At 33.7% G+C, this 24,039-nt stretch overlaps 1 protein-coding gene across 1 annotated transcript in view; it reads left to right on the top strand.

Annotated features, from left to right (window-relative positions):
- Window positions 1-5,416: 5,416 nt before the first annotated feature.
- The window catches only part of LOC149795866 (uncharacterized), a 37,311-nt gene continuing 18,688 nt past the window's right edge, over window positions 5,417-24,039 (top strand). The window contains exons 1-7 of the mRNA XM_089963873.1: window positions 5,417-5,475; window positions 11,142-11,207; window positions 16,497-16,691; window positions 17,246-17,491; window positions 19,152-19,449; window positions 21,263-21,435; window positions 22,821-22,946. Of these exons, the coding sequence (XP_089819999.1) occupies window positions 11,189-11,207; window positions 16,497-16,691; window positions 17,246-17,491; window positions 19,152-19,449; window positions 21,263-21,435; window positions 22,821-22,946 (1,057 nt within the window). The 5' untranslated portion in view covers window positions 5,417-5,475; window positions 11,142-11,188. The remainder of the gene's footprint in view (window positions 5,476-11,141; window positions 11,208-16,496; window positions 16,692-17,245; window positions 17,492-19,151; window positions 19,450-21,262; window positions 21,436-22,820; window positions 22,947-24,039) is intronic.

The following is a 24,039-nucleotide window of genomic DNA, read 5'->3' as shown; positions in this document are numbered from 1 at the left end:
TTCTCCACAGCATAAGCTTAAAACAATTCAAGATATCTCTCCAAAACTGTTTACAATATCCCCATGAGATTTGGTATACCTATTAGACTAGTAGTTGGTGTAGATCATCATTTTATTGTTCACAATTTTTTCCATATTAATTATTTAATGGTTTCATCTGTTTCTTCATCAATCCATTCACCATTCATGCTTTCATTCCAGAGTTAAACTTAAGATGCCTTTTAGTTCACTTGATATAGGGGCAGCCTATCCTTATTGGTGAATGCCCAATGCATCAAGTTACTTATGATGCCTTTTACTTCACTGTATACAGGGGCAGCTTACTTTTATTGGTGAATGCCTAGTGCATCAAGTTAAATGGGCACCACATTTGAAGACAGGATGTAAAGAGGCATGCCGATTGCATGGTTTACCTAGATTGCCCATTTCAGGCAGCTATTCTAGTCCCACCCCATCCTGTATACTTTGTAATCTGAACTCTGACAAATCATTCTTATTCCTAGCAGATATTGTGGTAGGGCAGCGGATGTAGATGGATTTCCTTTTTTTATTTTTGAAGTTCAGCCTAAGTTTGGGTTGCAATTATTGTTGTGGAAAATTGCTGAGTCCTGATTGAATTGATTTGTGTCATAGATTGTCATTGATTGTCAGTTATAGCACATGATTATTAGATCCCGTCAGTTTTGTTTCTGCAAAAAATAACTCTAAACTTGATCTCCTACATAGGTAGGAAGTTAGTGGAAGGTATAGTCCATTTGTTCATATATCCATCTGTCCATCCTTCCACTCATTTCTGGAGGAAAACTCCAAAACTATTCAAGATAATATGTACAAAACATAATGTATTATGTTTGTTGTCTGTGTGTGCTTTTTCCTAGTCAAAATTTTTTAGCCATATTTTTGTCCATTTGTGTCCATCCATCCATCTTTATGCATACTCTTGTTTCAGTAGCAAACCTCCAAAATGATGTAATATATGTCTTTGAAAGATACACATTTTATACTTTAATTCCAGATTTCTCTTTTGCTGCTCAATTTCAATATTTTATTCAGTTCTTTTGTCCATTTTTCTGTTCATCCATTCATTACACTAATTGTCATTTCCAGGGCAAAAGTCTAATGAAATCTGATATATCTCAATCGTATTAGACTTGTATTATAGAGGTGCTTTTGTTATTCGCAATGCTTCACTTTCAAACCATTTTTATTTTTGTCTCTTCAGCCATGAATCAATCAAAAGTTTATCCACACTTCGTTTCTAGGGTAAAACTCAAAAGCCATTTAAGATATCACTCTGACATTTTTTACAGATATCAGGGAAGGTGGTATGCATGTGCCTTTTTTATTCAACATCGTCAGTCTATGTGAAAAAGTTGAAAACTATTCAATATATGTCTTTGATGCTTGTTTGTAATCTGAGATGTGCTCTTTGCTTTTAAGAAATTGTCAGCTTCAATATCTTTCTGGCCTTTTATTTCAGTCTGTCCACTCCATCCATCTGTCCACCATAGATGTTTTCATTTCCAGAGTAGCATGCCATTTAAAGCTAAAATATCAATAATGTCTTGACCCAAATTAAACAAGTACACTCACGATCCCTGTCTCTTTCCTGTAAATATTTGCAAATAGAGACTTGCTATACATTAATTCTCCCACAAATCATTCTGGTTACCTCTCATATACATGTATTCTGATGAAATTTGTGATATATGACTTTTTTAAAATAAATATTTTACATTCTCAACCAGATTTAATGTGCAGTTTAATAATCACCATACCTGTACACTATTTGAATACCACCATGCGGTTGGAAGTGCAGTTTTAAAGTGTATGTGCAACATACAAAATACAATAAAGTGAACAGAAACATGAAAAATAAATTGATTTATCATCATATCATAATTTTCTTCCAATATTTTTTTTTGTGGCCTACATTATAACATATTTGGGGTTGCAATTTAGGTGAGAACAACTGCCCTATATGCGAATTGGCTTTGAATATTTTCTGCTGAAGCGAAATGGAAATACAATTTCAGAAATTTAAGAGAATGACCAGCATCATAAAACCTTCAACTATTAGCAACACGCAAGCTAGTAACTACAAATCTCTTCAGTGTAAGAGTTAAAACACAATACACTTATTCTAAACAAATTGTCAAATACAACAATTGCTTCCTATAGATAAAAATACTGGGGCAAGTATCCATGGCAACAATGCAGATGCAACCACTGATGAACCACACAGATTACAATGCTAATAAAGTATAAAAAATAAACTGAAATTTTTTAACTATGAATATGTTCGTTATTATCCTTGGTACATTCAAAGATTTGTTATATATTTTATCACACAGAGGCAACAGTTAAAATTTAAAAGACACATGAGAAGGAAATATACAAGTTGTTGATTAGAAGAATTAATAAATCACTGGTCATCGTTCTTAAAAGAGTATTCGCAAATCGATATCGAACATTAAATCTAGGTGAATGTAAACATGCATTCCAGATCTATCAATAATATTACACAAACGTTTCATGGTCGTGTTTAAAATTTAAAAAAAAAACAAAAAAACAACTACATAAGGATAGAAAATGATCAATGACTGAAGTACAGACTGTTTGACAATGAGGACACGTAGCTCCTTCCGAAGATCAAAGAATGTTTGGTCACAATATTGCCAACGAGCCGAAATGGCACAAGAGATGCTATCCAAATTTTCTTACTATCCATGTTAATGAGGGAATCAAACTGCCATCAAGCACTAACTTGGAATTTACTAAGATAAACCTCTTTATAACATTTCATAGCCTTTTAAAGGACTTGTAATTTAACAATTATTCTTTATTCATATTTCTAAACTCAGATTAGATAATCAAGAATGTCGTTTAGATTAAATTTATTCAGCAGTTTATCAATTTCTGGAATAAAGCAAACTGTTAAAAAGAATGTGACGAATTAGAGACTTACTAGCAAAAGAATACGAAACATATGAGTTGTAGACAACTTTAGAAAAGTCAACAGCGCTCAAAGAAAATAAACTGTTGCCAACCAAACAGGAATGCGGCATTTTAATTCGGATGTACTTTATGTACGAACATTGATTATAATTAAATTACCCATAAGAATAGCAATGCATTACTCTAAAGACAGATTTAAAAATATAAAATTAGATTACAGGCGTGTACCATGATACGATAAGAATACGTGAATGCAAATTGCAAAATTATTTAATAACTAATCATAATCAGATGCCAATAATGCAAACATCGTCTAACTCTAAAAATTAGTATCGTTCGTACATTTAACAATATGGCCACGACATCCTTCCGTGGCTTCTGTGTAACGAACACGTGTATTAGTACGTTGATCTGATAGTGCCTGACAAAGATAAAAGTCACTCGACATCATATCTGTGACATTCAATGAAATCCTATTTAGAATTATCCCAACTATACGTATTTTGGAAGGAGACAAACGAGTAAATAAGGTGTAATTGTCGTAAATGCTTATTCAACGGATTTATCCCGGTAATAACCACCATTGTTCCACTGCCGGTTGTTTTCCCAGCATCCTCTGCAATAAAACGCTTGAGGTCAAAATGACTTTTCTGACAATTTCCCAAGATCTGAAGAATTGTTTACATATTTTTCTCTCCTATATGAAGCTTGGTCCTTTGCTTATTATACTTCTTACATAAGAAAGTTCAAAAACACGTTTGACATGAAATCTGTAAATCATATCTTCGTTTACTCATAGTCAATTTTACCTTAAAATAAATGTTTTGGTTCGAATTCTAAATGACCCGATGAAACCAATATCATCATTAACATCAGATTCAAGATCATGACAGTCCCTACCAGATCATCGTCTTGCGTGTACTTATGCTCTTCGACCTTGTAACTTGAAAGATTTGTGATTTTGACAAGAATACTTTAGCAACCAAGAACATCTTTTCAACTTTGAGAGAGAGAGAGAGAGAGAGAGAGAGAGGTGGGTAGGTGGGTGAAGTAGTGCTGAAAATAAATTACTATAATAATACATTAATGCAAGGCAATGCTGCTGCCCTCCCACTCCCCTGTAAATTGATGACAATTTCAGGTCTTTGATGACCCAGGCCAGAGAGAGAGAGAGAGAGAGAGAGAGAGAGAGAGAGAGAGAGAGAGAGAGAGAAAGAGAGAGAGAGAGAGAATGGTATACTGATCTTGGAACCATGACAATGTTACCACGTTATTATTCACGTCAGAATCATCGATCCAACCTTCGCTTGTTACTTGTTGGAGTTCCACTGGGACTGTTTAAAACGACACACCAAGTCAGCAGGCTTTGTTTAATATAAACTTAACCTTTCCCAAACTGTTATCTGAAATGATCAATTAGCAATATTCCAGTTATCCAACTTCTCCTGTTAAGTAGAAGTAGTTGATGTGTTACAGTTGGGTCTGTTAAATACTACGTCTCATGTCAGATGATTCGTGTAATATAAATTACACTTAAACAAACGCGTATTGAATATACAAAAATCGTTTGAAATAACTATTGTTGATGTCCAAATATACAATCAACTTATAAACGAGTGATTCTTTCTTTGGTGTCTTGTTATTGCTATTCTACACAAGGTGTATTATAATATTATAACTGTAGCTGACATGTTCTATAATGAATGAGATATGTACATAATAATAACACGCACTGCATCTGATTTGGCTGATGTCATCGCCTCTGCAGATTTAGAACTATATTTCTAACCCAATTTCTATCAAACTAGTATAAATGGGTTTAATCAAGCTTTTGGATGACTTAGAGTATAAGCAAGAGAGTATGCATATTAAGTATGACGTTATCTTTTGAAAGTCCTTTTTTTTATTTTTTAGGATCTAATAAAATATGGAAATTTATAATTATATAAATTTTGAAGGAGACTGTTTTCATAAGTTAAGTTCTTATAATACAACCTAGGACTAATTAGTGAAATGGTGAACTGTTAAGTTATGTAATTCATGTGAGCGACTTCAGTCCAGCTTGGGCCTCTTGTTATGATATTAGATTTGCTCTTCTAATTTTTTTTGGGAAGCACCTGCACATTTTAAATAAAGCATCAGGAATATCGCACGCGACCTCAGTAGAAGAAATATTATAACCACACTTACCTTTTTAATAGGTGCCGTATTACGTTTCTTGAATAATATTTTGCGGTATGACTTTGCCCTGTATGCATTATTATATCCAGATGGATATAATTGCAGCTTTTATTAATATCATTGATGTTTGCAGAATACTTATTAAAGATCAAAATACGTTACACCGCGACATGTTTATATTTCAGCAATGTAACCATAACATCTCGTGATCGTACGCTGATGTTTGTATTATGTAGTGACCGTATTAACTCTTCCTTTTGAAAGTTAGTTCAGTCGCCCGACCGCAACTCTACTTTCGTTTTTGGATGTAGCAAGGTCAAAAGCATGTCCAGAGGAGTAAGTTGTTCACCGCCACTTTTTATTATTTTCTTACATTAAGTTCTTAGTGGAGAACAACAGTGCCATGCTTAATTAATGAAGAATGGTCTGCCTTTTTAAAGTATGCATTTAGGGCCGCTCTTAACTAATAGGTTGGGTCGGGAATCCGAGCACTTTTTCACATCCGGGCATTTTCAGTGCATAGTTACGATCGCTCAGATGAAAACGACCGCCATTGTTCTGGTGACTTTAGGAACGTGTGGGTGACATCTATACAACATTTTAAAATATGCCTAAGATTTGCAATTATTGTTATAAACGCAGTGTGGATAAAAGTACATAGGTTGAACAATAAGCAACTTTTAGTACTTATTAATCAAGGTTTAATAGGACAAATAAAGAATAATAATTATAGAAAAATATAAATTAATGAGAACTTTCAAAAAATAATTAAGATCAAATTCACAGCAATACCGACTGAAAATTTCAGATTTTGATATAGTTTAATTAAAGAAAAATAGGTTTGAGAAAAATATGTTCAATTACTTCAACAAATTATTTTGTTAAAAAACAAACCAGGTGTATCTGTAAGATAGTTGCAAATATCAGGCCAAGTCACTTCAGGCCATTTTGTTGGGTAATTTACCTAAATATTTGCTGGAAATTTATAAGGACAATCATTAATATCCACAAATTTTAAGTTTCTGTAAATATTGTGCATTAGTATCGATATCCAGCATCTCTTTGTAAACGTAAGACATTGCAAAAATGGCCAACTGATCTTGTGAACCTTGCATTTATATTCATTTTATAAATGAAAAGTGTACAATACACAAACTATATAACAAACAGCCTTCAAACTGTCTTGACACTAATTGGCGTATATTGTCGTGTACACATGTATGACCGCTCCAGTGGCCTAGTGGTTAGAGCGTCTGCCTCGGATGCGGGAGGTCGTGGGTTCGATCCCTGGCCGAGTCATACCAGAGACTTAAAAAATGGTACTAACAGCTGCCTCACTTGGCGTTCAGCATTAAGAGGTTAGTGTTAGGACTGGTCGGCCTGGTGTCAGGATAATGTGACTGGGTGGGACATCATGCTACATGTCTGCGGCATGATGCCCCAGTGCTAGACATTACTATAAACTGCCACATTGCAGACATCATAGCGATATGACTGAAAAATTGTTAAATCTGTGTTAAAAATCAAAATCACATCACATCGTGTACACATGTACATGACCAGTGCCGGATTTGGGACAAATGAGGCCCTGTGCTAGTTAAGTTATGAGGCCCCTTACTGGGGCCCTGAAAGAGGTAGGCCCGGTAGGCCTACACAGGTAGTCAGGCATACATACTCAGAAGTTTAGGACGTTTTGACTTTTGAAAAACATTTGAAAAATTCATCATAAAAAATTTTTAGGCCAGGATGATGGGGCCCCCTGGCCAACGGGGCCCTGTGCTTAAGCACATTTAAGCACAATTGTAAATCCGGTACTGTGTAACGTGACACGTACCACAGGAGTCTGACGTTTTATCAACAAAGTACGGTAAATCTCTGACAACATGAAATCACCTTATCGGTAATATATTCTCCTTTCCTATTGTTTTTTTCCCCTTCTCTCAATCATTTTCGTCATCATCATCATAATAAATAGTACATCTCTCATATAAGTATCATATTTTCTTCTCCACTGTTATTTTCTGTTATGAAAAAAAATATCATTTGAAACGACAGATAATGTTACCAGGTGGCAACCTCTAGAAAATCAATCAAACACATTGGTAGAATGGGTTACTTCTGTCTGGTGGATTCTAACAGAAAGGGTTTGTGACCGTAATGGTCAAAATAAAGGTTAATTCGGTGGATTGGATTCATGACATGATCGGCCGAGAGTTACGCATACGTCACTGTCTTTTGAATGTATATGTGTAGTTTTTCAGTCTTCTTGTGATTCTGAAGCGATAAAAGACATGTGAGAAAAGTCAAATCGAGCGGAGGGTTGTGGTCATGCTTGCACTCCTTGTGTTCATTTACATTACCGATAAGGTGATTTCATGTTGTCTGAGATTTCGCTGTACTTTATTGATAAAACGTCAGGCTTGTGTGCACATACACACCACTACCACCCATATCCACCTAAAATATATTAGGTCTATAACAATATTCAACAGACACATTCATGGTTTTATATCCTGCTTTTACAGAAGACTATGCAGCACTTCTGAACAGAAAGCAGAAATAATAAACAAAATACAGGTAAACTAAAATGGTTTGCATATCGAACATGACACGCTACTGTACTGTTACTAAGCAATTGTTTTCACCTCCGCAATATGGCTGAAAGTAGGTCGCTAAGCTTGTGACGTCATGCCGACCCAACCTATGATTTTGATAAGGTCATGTGGACTGACCTTTGTACCCTAGTCCCACATGTAAGACCTCGACGCTGATATTTAGGTCTTGACGCCCAAAACATAAATATCAGCATCAAAGTCTTACATGTAAGACTACTTTATACCCCACAGGCCCCAGGTATCTGAGGCGAGCTTAATGTTGAAAAAAAATGTTACCTCAAGGAAAATAATCATGTCGAGTTATATATATATATATATATATATATATATATATATATATATATATATATATATATATAAGATTCTGACAGAAGATTCAGTCTGTCATACTATAAACCTCTTTTAGGACAAAAGCCATAGGACATGACACAGTTTGAAATGTGTATTGCTGCAAGCGGTTTTGTGTTGTTGTATTAAACAGTATAACAACATTTGATGTCACAAACATAATATTAAGTCTTTATTATTCAGTAAATAACTTGAGAGAGTTGTTTTGCACAAATTCTTGAACTGCTGCTGCCCCACCCCCATTTTTTGTAACACTTGACAGTCAAATCCCAACTGTCTTAAATCTTTTGAACTGATTGCACTGGTTGCATGTCTTTGGATTCTGATATATTTGCTTACCACTGATTGGTTGTGCATATGTCACATGACCCAAAAGGTTGCTGAATAGGCCAATCATTCATCACTGAATTTGTTACTTTAGGACTCACAGTAGTAATTCAGTTCCAATAGTAAACCTATGCAAACACCATGATATTAAAAATTCAATAACTTAACATTTCTGAGTGCTCATGATCAAACCTATATTTATCAGTATAGATGAAACCTGGTTGTCAGCTTCTATGTTGAGGAAAGGATATGAACCACAGTATTTTCTGGACCTGCATGTGTTTGAAACATGTGCTTTCAATTCCGCACCGAAGAGTCAGGTGCTAATTTTAGTAATGAGTGTTCCAAACTCAAGACTATTAAAGGACTGAAATTGTATTAGTAAAACAATGTCTCTATTATTCTTTTTTCACTTGCAACTAGGATAAGTTCTCCAAAGATTCTTTTTCCTAAAACATAACTTACATTATTAACCAATCCTGGCCAGCCAAACCCATATAATACTCTATTTTATGTTCACCCATTTCCAGGCTGGTTTCCATTTTTCCATACAATTAGTACCATTTGTCCTAAATCGACCCTTGATTTTCTTGACAGCCCTAGGAATAGTTCTGCTTGTCAAAGACAACATTAGTGAATATTAAATAATATTGCAAGTTCATTTATACCTAAAGAGCAAAGCTGCATTTCAGGCAACATTTAAATATTTGAGCTTTATTTAAGAAAATCAGAAAAAAATATTAAAATAAAGCTGTCTAATAAGAGTTATATTTTTAAAATCACCATTTTTCTCTCTTCAATTTAATAATGAAATATGTTACCAGCCTTGTCATATTATGTAATTAATGAGTAAAAGGTCAAGGTGACCATCTATATGTACATGTATTATTACAGAAAAAGAGATTTAAATGAAAAAATTGCCTTAAATTCCTCCCAGAAGACATAATTTAAAACTAAAGTAAAGTAGACATAAGTCCATTAAAATGCAAAATATGAAGTTTCAAAACATTCACTAAAAGAAATTAGAGGAATGCAAAGTCACAAGAGGTCATCCCCGTTAAGCATGATACTAGAGACCTAAGTCATCATATTTGATGCATTATGTTTCAAAACAAAACTAGGAAATGTCATAATGCTTACTATAATTACTCTAAAAATGGTAAATTATATAAATTTTATATATGTATTGCTTAGATATGAACCAAAGTGCAAATCACTCAACCTAACATAGTCAAATCTATACCCTGATCCCCCTCCCCCATTCTTGGCAACAGTTGATATATCTGAATATGTTTAATATCCCATTGAAAATCACTCTTTGTTATACAAAAGATATTAATGTTGCTTGTTATCCATAAATAGAACCATATGATTGCATTTATATTCAAGTTAATTGCGCCTGCATATGTGGAGTCAGTGTATTGCTGTAACTGTCTATAGGTCAGTGCAACATAGATACATGCTATAAGCATTTCTGTATCATATACAAAATATCAAAGTTGGACTTCCAGGTTTTTACATACCTATAAGCAGGAATAGAACCATTAACAATTTTCATATGCAGTATTGAGTTTCTCTAAGATTACAAAAGAGTTGAGTAAACATGATATTTATTTCTGTAACTCACTTTAGGTCAGTTTAGTTGGTATTGGCTATGTTTTGGATTCAAATGTTTCTCATAACTGGCTGTGCAAGCTATATATATATATATATATATATATATATATATATATATATATATATATATATATGTCATCTTTATTCAACAAAATTACTCAATTAAGGAATGATATTGTAATATTTTTAAAATGGATGACATGCAATGTACCTAATACAACTCAGAATGGTCAATGCAGTTTGCCAGATATGCCTCAATGGGGGCATTGCAGTGTACCTCATATGCCTCAGCAGGGAAATGCAATATGCTTTGAATGCCTCAGTAGGGGCAATGCAGTGTACCTCATATGCCTCTGGGGGCAATGCAATGTGCATCATATGCCTCAGTGGTGGCAGTGCAGTGTGCCTCATATGTCTCAGTAGGGAAATGCATTGTGCTTTGAATGCTTCAGTAGGGGCAAAGCAGTGTACCTCATATGCCTTGGTGGGGACAATGCAGTGTGCCTCATATACCTCAGTAGGGAAATGCAGTGTTCTTTGAATGCCTCAGATGGGGCAATGCAGTGTACCTCATAAACTGATAAATCATAATTAAGCTCTTTAAACACAGATAGTGATATGTTTCAGTTATAATTGAATGAATACACAAATTATCATCAAAATATGGTATAATGAGATGTTTAATTTATAGTTGAATTTATACATAAAATCATTATCAAAAAAAAGTATTTCTTCCATGGTATGATTGGAGACTGGCCTGGCCTAATAAAGTTGCTAAATGTATGGGGTGGACAAATTATCAGGCGAAAATATCAAATTGTGAATATTTGCCTATATTATGTGCGGTCTTATCAACAAACATGGTCTTATCTTGAGGCATGATATTATCATCAAGCATGGGTTTATCATCAGGAATGGGATAATCATCCAGCATGGACTTATCATCAGGAATGGGGTTATCATCAGAACGGTAGTATCATCAATTAAATACAATAAATTATTTCATTAGACAACAACCTGCTTACTTTGAACTTTCTTAACATGTATGTATTTCATAAGAATAATTTTATGTTTTATGCAATCTTCATTTTACAGATTCCAGTTGGAACTAAGCTATGAAGATTTGAGGTAAACATCTTACAATGGCTGAAGGTGGGATAGGTAAGAACTGAAGCCTCCATATTGGACTGATTGATTTGTAGACGTTAAAATGACAGGATTATTCAAGGGGATTTCTTGATAATACAGTGATATCTGACATGATAAATAATCATAGCCAGGTATTAACCTCATACTATAGTTTATTATACATTGAAATAGGTGTGAAATTACCTGGATTCTTGTGTAAGTAGTCCAGTGTAACCTGTATCAGGGAAAAACTTACCTGCGTCAAGCAATTGAGGGATTAAACTGTAATTGTAGATGTAAAGAGGGACCTCTATTTTCTAAAGGACCTGTGGAGAGAATAAATGTAATTAACTCTTCCAGATTGAAGGTATGAAATTATCCTAATGCACAGTAAGAACAGGGAGTAGCAAATTTGATTATACAGTGTACCCCACTAAAACGCGCTCCGTTATAACGCGAATTCGGATATAACGCGGTCGTGGCGTGGCTTCCGAAATTTCATATACATGTATTTTTCTTGTGCACAAAAAAAGAATCTTAAAAAATACGAAAATAAACCCGAAAAAAGTTGCTTATCATTTTGGGATAGAGATTGCTTATGACTAAAAAATGCAAAACGATCGTGGCTTGGCTCCTGAAATTTAATGTTTTTTTCTCGTACACAAAAAAGTATTTTTCTCGTACACAAAAAAGTACTTTTTCTTTCTTCTTAAAAGTAAGAAGAAGAAAAAAAAACATAAAAAGTTTATTCTGGGATCCCGTAGGTTTTCGCCAATGTCGCAAACTTGGATTGTTTTTCCTTATTGGCTGCAAAACATACCATGTGGCTTTTTTTTTTTTGCGACATTGTTGGCTGTTTAAACTTTTATATACAACCATTGGTTTGGAGTGCAGAAATTCAGAGGCCCCATGAAAGGAAGCTGCAAACTGGATATAAAATGCACTGAAATTTGTCTGTTGTTACATAAACAAATTCTTTGTCTATACTGACAAACCATCTAAACAGTGCATTGTTATATCATAATCTGCTTATCCTGACATCTAGCATGATTTCTGTATGTTGTGAAATATCTGCTTTTTTGTTGTTGACATTTCTGGCAACGGAGATCAACTGGACGAGGCATTCTATCGTAATCTGTCTTTCATCGGATTTTTGGCTGCTCGCTAGTAATTAATATATTTACAAAAACTGGCATTTGTGTGTGGATGGTAAGTAAAATTCCTCTTCTTTTCACTCCGAATTAAATCCTTCAGAACACTCACGTTTTCTGTAATAATTCATGTCATCAGAACACCTGCGTCTCTATCGTCCATTGACCCTTTGTTAATTTTCAGATGCATGCGTAGAAGGCAGTATCAGGCTGTTACCACAAATGTAAAAAAAAAATATTTAAAAAAAATCTTATTGGTTTATTCAGCAGGCATGGAGGGACAGTATCTAGAATAGTCTAAACGATGGCCAATTCCTTTTAAAAATGTATCCAGATAAAACAGTTTGCTGAAATTTCAAAGGAAATAGATTACCTTTGAAGCACCGACTGTTATGAAAACGTACTCAGCAAATGGAAAAAATCCCCATCTCAATCATGCAATACAATTATTTGATGTTGCTGCCACAATAAGAAATGGGCATTCGTTTGGTTCTCCAAAGCTGTTTTTTAGCGGCGTCTTCAAAAGCGCATGCACCTTCATCAAAGAAAGCCGACTACAATCTTTCAATAACAGCAAAGAAGTTTTCTTCAAAGGAAGTCAGTACCAAACTTAAATAAAAGTGATAGAATCTGACGATTTTTGCATTTTCCAACATGACTGGAACACTTTAACTGTGCTGTGAAAGTTTACTTTTTGTAGGTAAAATGTTTATGCCAACGGCGGCTTAAAACGCAAACTAACTTTTACCGACTTCAAACGTACTTCAGAGTAAATGTGCTTCATCATTCGTTACGTGATTGTGCTATGTTTTTCCACTGAATTCAGACCAATATGACCTGTTTCAAAATTAATGAATATTTTAAAGCTGTGTTTGCATATTTTCGATGGAATCACTTGTATTGTGGATTCAATGTATATGATGAGGTTCGCAGGTGAGTACTCAGCATTGATACTCTGATCGTTTTATACATTAGACATTTATATATGAACAGTATTCATGTATATGTATCAATTCATGGTTCTCTTAATAAAGTAAACTATTATATGATGTCTTCTCTCTTTTCACTACAGGTGTATTTCTCATTTAATATGCATTAATTCAAGATAGCAACTGTGCCGACGAAGCACGTATTTTACCACCCGCATTTATTACCCCCTCCATTTTTTTTTTTTGGGGGGGGTTACATTTTCTTCAGCTAACTGACTTGGTTGCATATAACACGGTTCGGTTCATAACACGGTCGGATTCTATGGCTCCCAACTACCGTGTTATAGCAGGGTCCCACTGTAACAGGTATACCAATCCATCCCTGCAACCTAGGTGGTTCTGTCCAAGAGTCAAAGTCCAACTCCCAATATAGTCTAGAGAATTAAACTTGTTCAAAGACTACTAGTATCACACCTCAGTTATTGTTTTAGTTTTTAAGATGTGTTATAACATGTTTGTTGTGTTTTCGTATCCAAGGCAAATATAATAAGTCAGTCCAAAAGATAAATATTAACAAAGAATTGGAAAGCTCAACATTTATATGGTGCCAAAAGTTCTGAACAACACCTGAACTTGACATATATTCATACACTAGACTGGTATGATCAGTCAATTCATGCTTATCCTATCATATATTTATAGATCTATGAACGTATGTATTAACCAGATTGCCTATAAAGTTTACGCAATGATTTGGAAAGCATGTCATAATGTATGGGTGCCTGTTGGCATCCATTTTATCACCGACCAAAATAATTTGAAATAAACCATTCATTGATTGCTTGTACACCAAAAAGATCCAGAATATCTGAATTATTTGAAATAATTTTTTGGTGATCTGTGTAATCCACCCACAGATAAATATCAGTGCTACTATTGACAAGTGTGGAGTTGACAAATTTTGAGAACATTTGGTCAATTATTCCTAGTTGCCTCAAGTTTCTATTGCTAGTTCCAGTTTACTATAATGTAAAATACGCCTTATATGGCTATTTGTTGTGACACATGAACCAGAACTTCACCTGCCTTTACAGACACATTTTGAATATTGGCTGACCCCTGACTTTACTGAAATTGTGACTGACAGTGTGACTGGGATATGGTAAGTACAACTCAAATGTAAAACACTTATAAGTTGATTAACATGGTATGCCTTTATCAAAGGAATGCCTTGCTCATCAAACAAAAGAAGTGTTAATTTGCATTTCTGGAGTGATCATTGCTGATGGTCTCCAGTGACTGCTTAAGGCAGGGTGAAACCATTGTTTGCTTAGGAAACCTTTGGACACTGACCAAGGAACACAGGTGCCTATTAAATACAGTGCTTTTGCACAGGAAAGTTGCCAGAGATAATAGAATGACCATTGTGATCAGGTGACCAGTGAACACAGGTGATCTTTAGGACAGGTTTGAATATATACTAAAATAGTAAACTTAGATTTGTCAAGTTTATGATTTAAAATTAAAAACAGTATCATAAGTCAACATTATGTATCTATGTTTTGCTAATCTTGTAGACCTTCTAATCACTTAAACAAAGAAAATGATAATGTATAATGCATTATTTAATAATCTGCAAATTACTAATACTAAAAAAGTTTGGAAAAACAGTGCCATACTGTTAAGTTGTTTTTGTTTGTGTATATTGGTCTCAGTATGGAAAGATTTTGGTTAGACCTTTTTGTTGACATATACTGGTCTCAGTATGTAATCCCCTTTTAAAATAGATTTATGCAGAATTTATCTTTATTATTTTTACACTAAATACACCTTATATAATAAAATAATGAGCACAAGAAGTTATATTTTCATTAGCTGGTTTTATAATTATTATTTAACTGTATGCACATTAGTATTGAAAGTCTATACTGTATATGAATAAAGAAAGATACAAGGTTGCATATTTATATTTACAAGAAAATGACCTAATATGGTTTTCTTTCTTCCAAATTCTTCAAAATGGTTTAACTTGGACTTATTCCCTAAATATGAACCTTTTAATATGAATACCTCTGTCTATAGATAAGAATCTTACCTAGATTAGATGGCCTGACAGGGATAATGTCGAGTCAGCAAATGCAAATGTTTATCTTGAATACCACTGTCTCTAGGGTAGATGGCCTGACTTTGAAAATATCCCAGTAATTCTCAATCCCACATGATAATATTGAGTCAGAAAATTTCAGGAAATGTTTTTAGTATAATAACTGACATTCTGTTTGTTTAATCCAATTCCTTGGAATACATTTTTGCTTTTTCATAAAATGAAATTTTTTTTGCATGTTTTTAAATCCATTTTTTATCTACTAGAGTCATTGTTTACGTTTTTTATGTAACCTATTGCCAGGAAGAGTTAATGTTTCTTGCTTTCATGGGTGACCTTTAGAAACAACAGAATTTGAGGGGTTACACAAATATTTGCACACATTTAACCATTAAGTGCATAAGAAGCTCCAAAGTATTTAAAACATTTAATATAATATTAAAATTAATTTTTTATATATTGGAAAAACATTTAAGGGTTTTATTAGCAATTCTTACCCTAAAATATATGTCTATAATTACGAACCCAACCCCTTCACTTTTACCAATTTATCAGGCTGACCTCATGGGCTTATCATGTAATAAATTTGATATAATTAACTGTTATTATGTTAAATGAAGCATCTATGTATTTCACCATCTCTCACTTCTCTGTTTTTCTACCTGCCTCAGTTATTATGTAAGTGTTCATTTTGTAAGGGGATTTTGTATTGCCTGTTGCCCTAGTGTCTTTTTGACAGTCTGTTATAGCAGCTTGAGGAAAATGTTTGAATTTAAATCCAAAGGAGGAGAGAAGCCACCCCAATTATTAGGTCATTTTTTTCAGTGCAGAAGGGCGGCCTCTTAAAAATGGAATTTCAGTAATATTTTACTTTATAAAGACAACATTTTTCTCCCACATCATTCTATAGTTTCATTGTAACTTTATATTAATTTGTTTCTTTCCATTAGATTCTTGTTTCTTTTTCCGTTTCTGCTCTGGAATTATGACCTTACTGCATGGAAATTGTGTATTTCCTAAGCAGATAGATTTTTTGGTTTTTCTTTCTTTTAATCAGTATATTAATAAATTAACCAAAGGTGGGTTTGAAAAAGAATAATGAGATTGCTTGCCAAACAATATCTACTTTAATTTAAAGGTGCTGTCAGTCATGATAGGAAAGTGGGAAATGGAGGAATCAGCAACACCGTGGAGGTCCGAGGTTTTTCAGCCAACATAAATAAGGAAGTTCTGGAGATGTACTTTGAAAATTCACGGCGATCTGGAGGAGGTGATACAGAGGAAGTCCAAATAGGAGATGGAGTTGCTTACATTACGTTTATGGAGGCTGAAGGTACATGACTGTTTATTTCTCTTTTTCAGGTTTTACTTATCTTTCATTATCTTTCTTAACACAAAAAAAAGTGTCATTCATCATAGAAATAAAATAGAAATATAAAATTTGGTTCGTATATTATATAATTATACTAATGTTCATGTGTTAAAATTATTGTTATGTCAATTTTAATGCTGAAATAGAAACAATTGTCATCAGAACCTGCATTTTAGTCATTCCTTAAAAATACAAATGGTCGTGCAAACTACAAACTAGAGTAATACTTGGGTGTCCATGCCAAGTGAATAATCCCTTCATTTCCTTTCATCATTGACTTCTACATCAAGAAGGGTTTGAAATCATAAAATACAAAGCCTTTAATTTCAGGTAAGATATTCAACTGCTTGTTTTACTTGCTATGAATGGCATTCAGATCACTAATTCCATTGGCTATATAATATTAATCAGTTTGCATTTTTATGGCATTACATTTCTTATAAGAACATCATCTTTTTGTCTCTTCCATCAGCTGCCAAAATTTATTTGTGAGGTGCATGCTTTTTACTTTTCAGTGGCCCAGAGAGTAGTTTCCCGCAGTAACCACCAGGTGGATGGCCAGACCTTGACAGTGACATTGTTCCATCCTTCACCACCAAAGCCATGCTATGAAAACAGAGTCCTGATCCAGGGGCTGAATAATGCTATAACACAGGAAATGTTGACAAACTTTCTTGAGAAAGGGACAGAAGCAAAAGTCAGAGAATTCCTGTATGGGGAGGAGGAGGGAAAGGTTGTTGTGACATTGTCAGATAATATTGGTAATAGTCCTATCTTTTGATCATTAATGCCACCATTAATTTATGTAAGCCAAGTGAGTGATATTCGTGTATGCTGCATGTCCAGTGCAGATTAAGACATTTTGATTGTATCAATTCATTTCTTTCATTTTTGTCAGTTTGCTGGTGTGATAGAACACATAATAAGCCAGTTGTAAAGAATTCTCACTGTTATCTCATTAATTAAAAATTGGACTTAAAAGTGTGTTGGCATTGATAAAATCAGTTATTGATATTGAAGGGACCATTTCATTTGTCATGACCCAGTATTTTCTTTGATTCTGGGCTAAACAAATTTCCAGTTTGCCTTAATATTTTAACTATTTTTCATACTTAGTTATCAGGTAAGTTAAAGCAGAATAGTGTAAAAGCTCATGTAGTGTATGTTATTTAGTGCTAAGGCTACTGAAATAAATTATGTTGCCCTATGATGCACCATGGTAGCAACCACAATTGGTGTGTAGCATAATATGGTGAAATCTCAGACGAGTTAAATTATAAGAATTCTGCATCACATTTCAGTTATTGCCCCTGATTGCTTTTCTTTTATTAAAGTTAGATATTGCACTTAGACATTGCGTGAGATAACTAAATTTCAACAAGATTTAGTACATGTATGTACTCAAAAAAATTATTGCATTTTTGCTATCAATAGCTGTGTTATACGACCCAAATTACCATCCTTTTTAAAATAATGTTCCTAAAGAATTACTTAACCAGGGATAGTTGAATTTAAATCAGATTTTATATGAAGTTTTTTATTACTGAAACATGAAATAAATTTGAATATTATACATCATTTAACAGAGTTATATTCCCAGATTTTCCATCTTTTCTGTACTTTTGTTTTAGCAGCAAATCATTTCAAAGAAATATTGGATTTCATTGAAAATTAGTATGTGTGGTTGAACATGTTAATTAGATCCCATATAAAGTTTATTGTCAACTCTGCATCATCAGTTTGCTTGGTTTTAGTCCATGACTGACCATTCCTAAAAACATTTGGTTTGCTTGGTATAAGTTTTCCAAAGATTATTCAGTCATTGTCAGATTTAGAATGCAACTCTAATATTGATGAATACTCCCATAAGATTACTTGACATAATTTTGTCAACATTTGGTATCTTGTAAGTGGAGTTATAACACCATATGGGCAGTGCTTTCAACCTTTGGTTTCTGTCCCATAAAAATTCAAGGAATCAACGTCAAGATGGTTGGGGCCCCGAGTGGCCGAGTGGTCTAAAGTGCTCACCGTTCCAGATCACTGCCATCTCACCTCTGTCTGCGTATGTTCGAGTCCAAGGCTCGGCTAGCATGGGTACATGGGAAAGCCTGCCAGTAGCTTCTTGTGGGTCGGTAGTTCTTTCCTGGGTTTTCCAGGGTTCTTCCTCCACCAGTTATACTGGCCGCCATATATGGCCTATCTTGTGCTGAAAAATGGCGTTAAACCCTAGAACAACAACAACAACAACAAGATGGTTAATTGCTAGCTTGTGTATCATAATGTGGAGTTATTGCCCTTGACTTTAGGAAATAATCTTTTTCATAGTCATTCTATTTAAGGCCATGCTGTTAGAATTAGCAAACTGAGCCCCTTTTGATGCCCTGATTGTGCTCTAAGATCTAGTTCTCGTTCTTGTAGATATTGCTCAACTCAGAAAAATATTCAGAGAAAGAAGCATTGAAAAAGCATTCCTTCAGGTTGCAAGAGTTGACATTTCCAACTGCATCATTGTGCAGAACATACAGCCTTCTACATCACATGATGTTGTTTTGTTCTACTTTGAGAACAAGAGAAGAAGTGGTGGTGGAGATGTTGAGAGGGTGGAAATGAAGACAGATGAGGGATACTGTCTGGTTTATTTTGAGGATCATAGTGGTATGTACACACACATGCAGCTTTGCATAGATAATAAATTTCAACACTGTGGACAGTCTTTGTAAAAGCATTATTTAATATAGAATGTTCTATTTCTAGATGTGGATCCAAGATATATACAGATAGAGAGATGTGTTAGTAGAATGATCAATTCCAGTTTAGATCTCACTGCCATGCGTCTATGACTACTAGCTCTAGTTGTAACTGAAAGTTATAATTTTTATTAAAGAAATTTATAGTTTTAATTTCTTTTTCACATTTGAAAATTTAAATTTTTGTGATCAATGTCACTAATATGTTAAGAAATGAAAAGTCAGAATTAAAATCAGAGAAAAAAATGCCAAAAACAATTTGAACAAATATTTGAAGATAATGCATGATACATTTTATCAATAGTAAAAATAATTTTTTATAAGATTTTGAAATCATTAAACTAATTTATTTCTCTACTACTACTACTACTACTACTATTGCTAATAATAAGATTATTAATACAATTATTCAATATAATAATAATCTTGGATACATCAATGTTGAGCTTACTTTGCTTTAATTTATGTTTGAAGAAATTAAATTTTTTACATGGTGCAATATTACTACTAATACAAAACTAGTCATATTTTCTAAATATTAAGGTATTGATGCTTTTAATACAATGTATAGCAATGTATAACAAACCCACTTTTATTAAGACTGCAGTAAGTCTTGTCATGAAAGAACAGGATTAGAAAATACAGAGTCTACAGTCAAGTTTTAAAACTCAGAATTTAGAAACTGTTGTGAATGTCTTTTATTCTAAATATAATGGTTATGTTTTTCCAATTCATGATTGGGACATTTAAACTGTAGATTTGATTTATATGCAACTTTGTTTTTCCTAATTGAGTGCTACCTATTGGAGCTGACTAAAACTGTTTTCCAAAACTGAGGAGTAGCTCAGTGTTTTAAACTGTATTTGTTTTAGAAAGATTTATTTATACATCACTGAATTTAGATTCATATTTGTCTCCTTGTTATAATTTATGGCCTAATGCACAGTGTCAAAGACATCAGGTGATTTGATTGACACACTAGCAGCATTGTTTAAGACTTTGTTGCAAACTATGGAAATAGGCTTTGTTAATAACTGTACAATGCATTTTTAATTTTTTACCCATGAAACCTTAAATAGTCTGAGATGAGAGCCTTAACTACAACTGAGGATTTTATGTTCAAGATGTGTAAGATTTCATCAGCCATCTTGGTCTTTTTATAGCATTATTAGATTGCATGTTGCCATTTAGTACTGACATTAAAACAACAAGTTATCTTTTGAACTTAAACTTGTAATAAAAATAGTAAAGTTTAACATTTGGTTCATATATTATTTTACATAAATAGATATAAATACAAAATGATCCTGATTTTGTTTTACTGAAACTAATGGTTTATTCTTGAGTAGGGGAACAAGTCAAATAATTAATAAGAAGCATGTGGATAATAATTCATTAAAAAGGTACACAAACAAAAAACATATTGATGCAGTATATCATCACAAAAATATAGAAATATAGCATTGCTGATGCATATACTATGGATTGTTACATCTGTGATGGAATGACAATTGTATCTTGTCAGATTCACCAATGTCGCATCTCAGAAAACATTCATGACATTGTAGAGTTTGACTTGCTTGTTGAAAATTCATTTGTAAAGGATGAAACAGGAAAAATTGTTTCAGTAACTTTTCCATTGATTTTTTGTGTGTGCATACATAACAAAATAAACATTGTAAAATAGATTTAATGCTAAATGCAGTTTAATGTAAAGAAATATTTTGATCTCATTTCTCTAAGATATTTAAGATTTCATCTGCCATCTTGGTCTTTTCGTAGCATTAATAATGGGATTCAAAACAATTTGTCAGTTATTGACAGAGTGCTGAGTCAGTCACACAAGGTAGATGGTGCCAATGTTGAGGTCCACCTCCATCATGAGTGTTTGGGACAAAGATCGTCAAGAAGTAGATTTGATCCATACCTCAGAATCTCCAGTCCAGGTAAAACAGGTGAGTTCTTTCTCTCATAGGTGCATAGGAATTAGGAAAATAGATCCGTATTAATGACAATTCAAGATTTGTTTTCTGTTTTAATGGATGGGTTTCAAAACTGTTTCTTTTAGAAGCACTAGAGTTTTATTTTTCTTTTCAATCTAAACTCCATTTTATATGAAATAAGCAACAGCTTCATCTATTAAATAAAGAACTTAGAAAATTTGAATCCTTGTGCTTACAGTTTCATTAGATCACATGGTACACACATGGAGACATTATCAGAGTGCTTTTAGCTCAGTTTTACATATCACTTAATTTGAATCTTAGGTGTTACATACAATGATTATTACAATCACAAAACCACATATTAGGTATTTTTAAATATTTGGAAAAAGGACAATGATTGTTCATTGTATATTAATAAATTTTTGTCTCATCTTAACAGGCTTGATGTATTCAGTATCAAACTAAGTTTCTTCTACTGAGAATCAGATTTATATATAATTCTGCACAAAGCAAGACCAATTGAATACAGTGGAACCCCCATAACTGGATAATGTCACGACTAAATGTTGCCTTAATTTTATGGGTACAACCAATTTAAGGAGGTTGGATCAGAGACTACCTCATTATTTGGATGGTATTCCACATGTCCTTTAATAGAAAAAATGATCTATTAAAAGAGATATCTTAATTCCTTTGTCCTTCTTTATTGCTGTTTGTATTCTATACTAATCAAATGATGATGTAGCCTGTAGCTGGATCAGGGCTGGGATGTTTCAGATGTGGACAGATTATATGGCAATTTCAGAGAGGAGGCAAGTTTGGCAAATTTTGGCAGTAACATTATAACAGTTACAACAGAATTTACTAAACAATGAGTTTTATAATAATACAAATATATACGTTTACAAAATAAACTGGCCCTGGTGTCATGTCATTGGAAATATCTACTACATCATTGTTGTTTTGATGAGAAGTACAAAGTTGGAATTATTTTAAATTGGACCTGGAGAGTTTATTACATTTTAGTTGTATCTTTGGAAGAAATTCAAATGTTTAAAACATGTTTATGAAATTTCAGTCAATATTAAATTGGCTTTATGTACATAGTTCATACTTGGTATATAGTTACAGGATGGATGTAGAACAGATATTTTTAAAGCTATATGGAAATATGCTTTAATCATGTACTGAATAAATATGATGTAAGATTCATTGTTTTGGTAATCAGTTACTAAAGAGACCTATCATTTTATTCAGATTCCACAGTTTAGAATATAGAATGATGTTCAGGGAGTTATCAACCTGCAAGTTTGCTATGAAGCATGGCCAAAATATGTAGTCAGCATCAGTTTTGGCAAAAAAATTAAAAGGTAATGCTCTGCATCAAATTGCAGATAGTGCAATCCTTGAGGAGGAACACAAAGATAACCAAGCAAAGGACAAGACCTCCAGCAGTGTTTCCAGTAATCCTGAAAAGGAAAGTGACTTTGTTGAAGTACCAGAGTGGCAAGAAAATGATGGTGAATAATGAAATCAAAATGTTTAAGTGATTTCATATATATGTGCTTGTTAATTGTCTGCAAAAATCTTGATTTTGATAAGCTATTAGCTGATAACTATGTTATGTTATTGAAAGAAATTGACATATCAGTTATTAAGCCATTTGGGTAACAAAGATCATTAATAATTTAAATAATTTGAGAGTAAAAGTTTTCCATCTGCTTAGTTGATTCTTCTCACACTTATGATGTTTCACTACAGAGCAATGAAAATTAATTATGCAACACACTTATTCACCCAGTTTACCATGGTGTGAAGGCAAGACATTTATTCACTCAGTTTACCATGGTGTGAAGGCTAGACACTTATTCACTCAGTTTACCTTGGTGTGAAGGATAGACACTTATTCACCCAGTTTACCAATTATGGTGTGAAGGCAAGACACTTATTCACACAGTTTACCAATTATGGTGTGAAAGTAAGACACTTATTCACCCAGTTTGCCATAGTGTGAAGGCAAGACAAGACACCTATTCACCCAGTTTGCCATGGTGTGAAGGCAAGACACTTATTCACCCAGTTTGCCATGGTGTAAGGCAAGACACTTATTCACTCAGTTTACATTGGTGTGAAGGCTAGACACTTATTCACCCAGTTTACCAATTATGGTGTGAAGACAAGACAGTTATACACCCAGTTTGCCATGGTGTGAGGCAAGACACTTATTCACCCAGTTTACCAATTATGGTGTGAAGGCAAGACACTTATTCACTCAGTTTACCAATTATGGTGTGAAGGCAAGACACCTATTCACCCAGTTTGCCTTGGTGTAAGGCAAGACACTTATTCACTCAGTTTACATTGGTGTGAAGGCTAGACACTTATTAACCCAGTTTACCAACTATGATGTGAAGACAAAACACTTATTCACTCAGTTTCCCATTATGTGAAGGCAATACACTTATTCACCCAGTTTTCCATTATGTGAAGGCAATACACTTATTCACCCAGTTTACCAACTATGATGTGAAGACAAGACACTTATTCACCCTGTTTGCCATGGTGTGAGGCAAGACACTTATTCACCCAGTTTACCAATTATGGTGTGAAGGC

The sequence above is a fragment of the Sinohyriopsis cumingii genome, chromosome 7, assembly GCF_028554795.1.
Source record: "Sinohyriopsis cumingii isolate HCF-2022 chromosome 7, ASM2855479v2, whole genome shotgun sequence".
Lineage (NCBI taxonomy): Eukaryota > Metazoa > Mollusca > Bivalvia > Unionida > Unionidae > Sinohyriopsis > Sinohyriopsis cumingii.
Note: the sequence above shows the minus strand (reverse complement) of the source record. Positions and strands in the feature narration are given on the sequence as shown.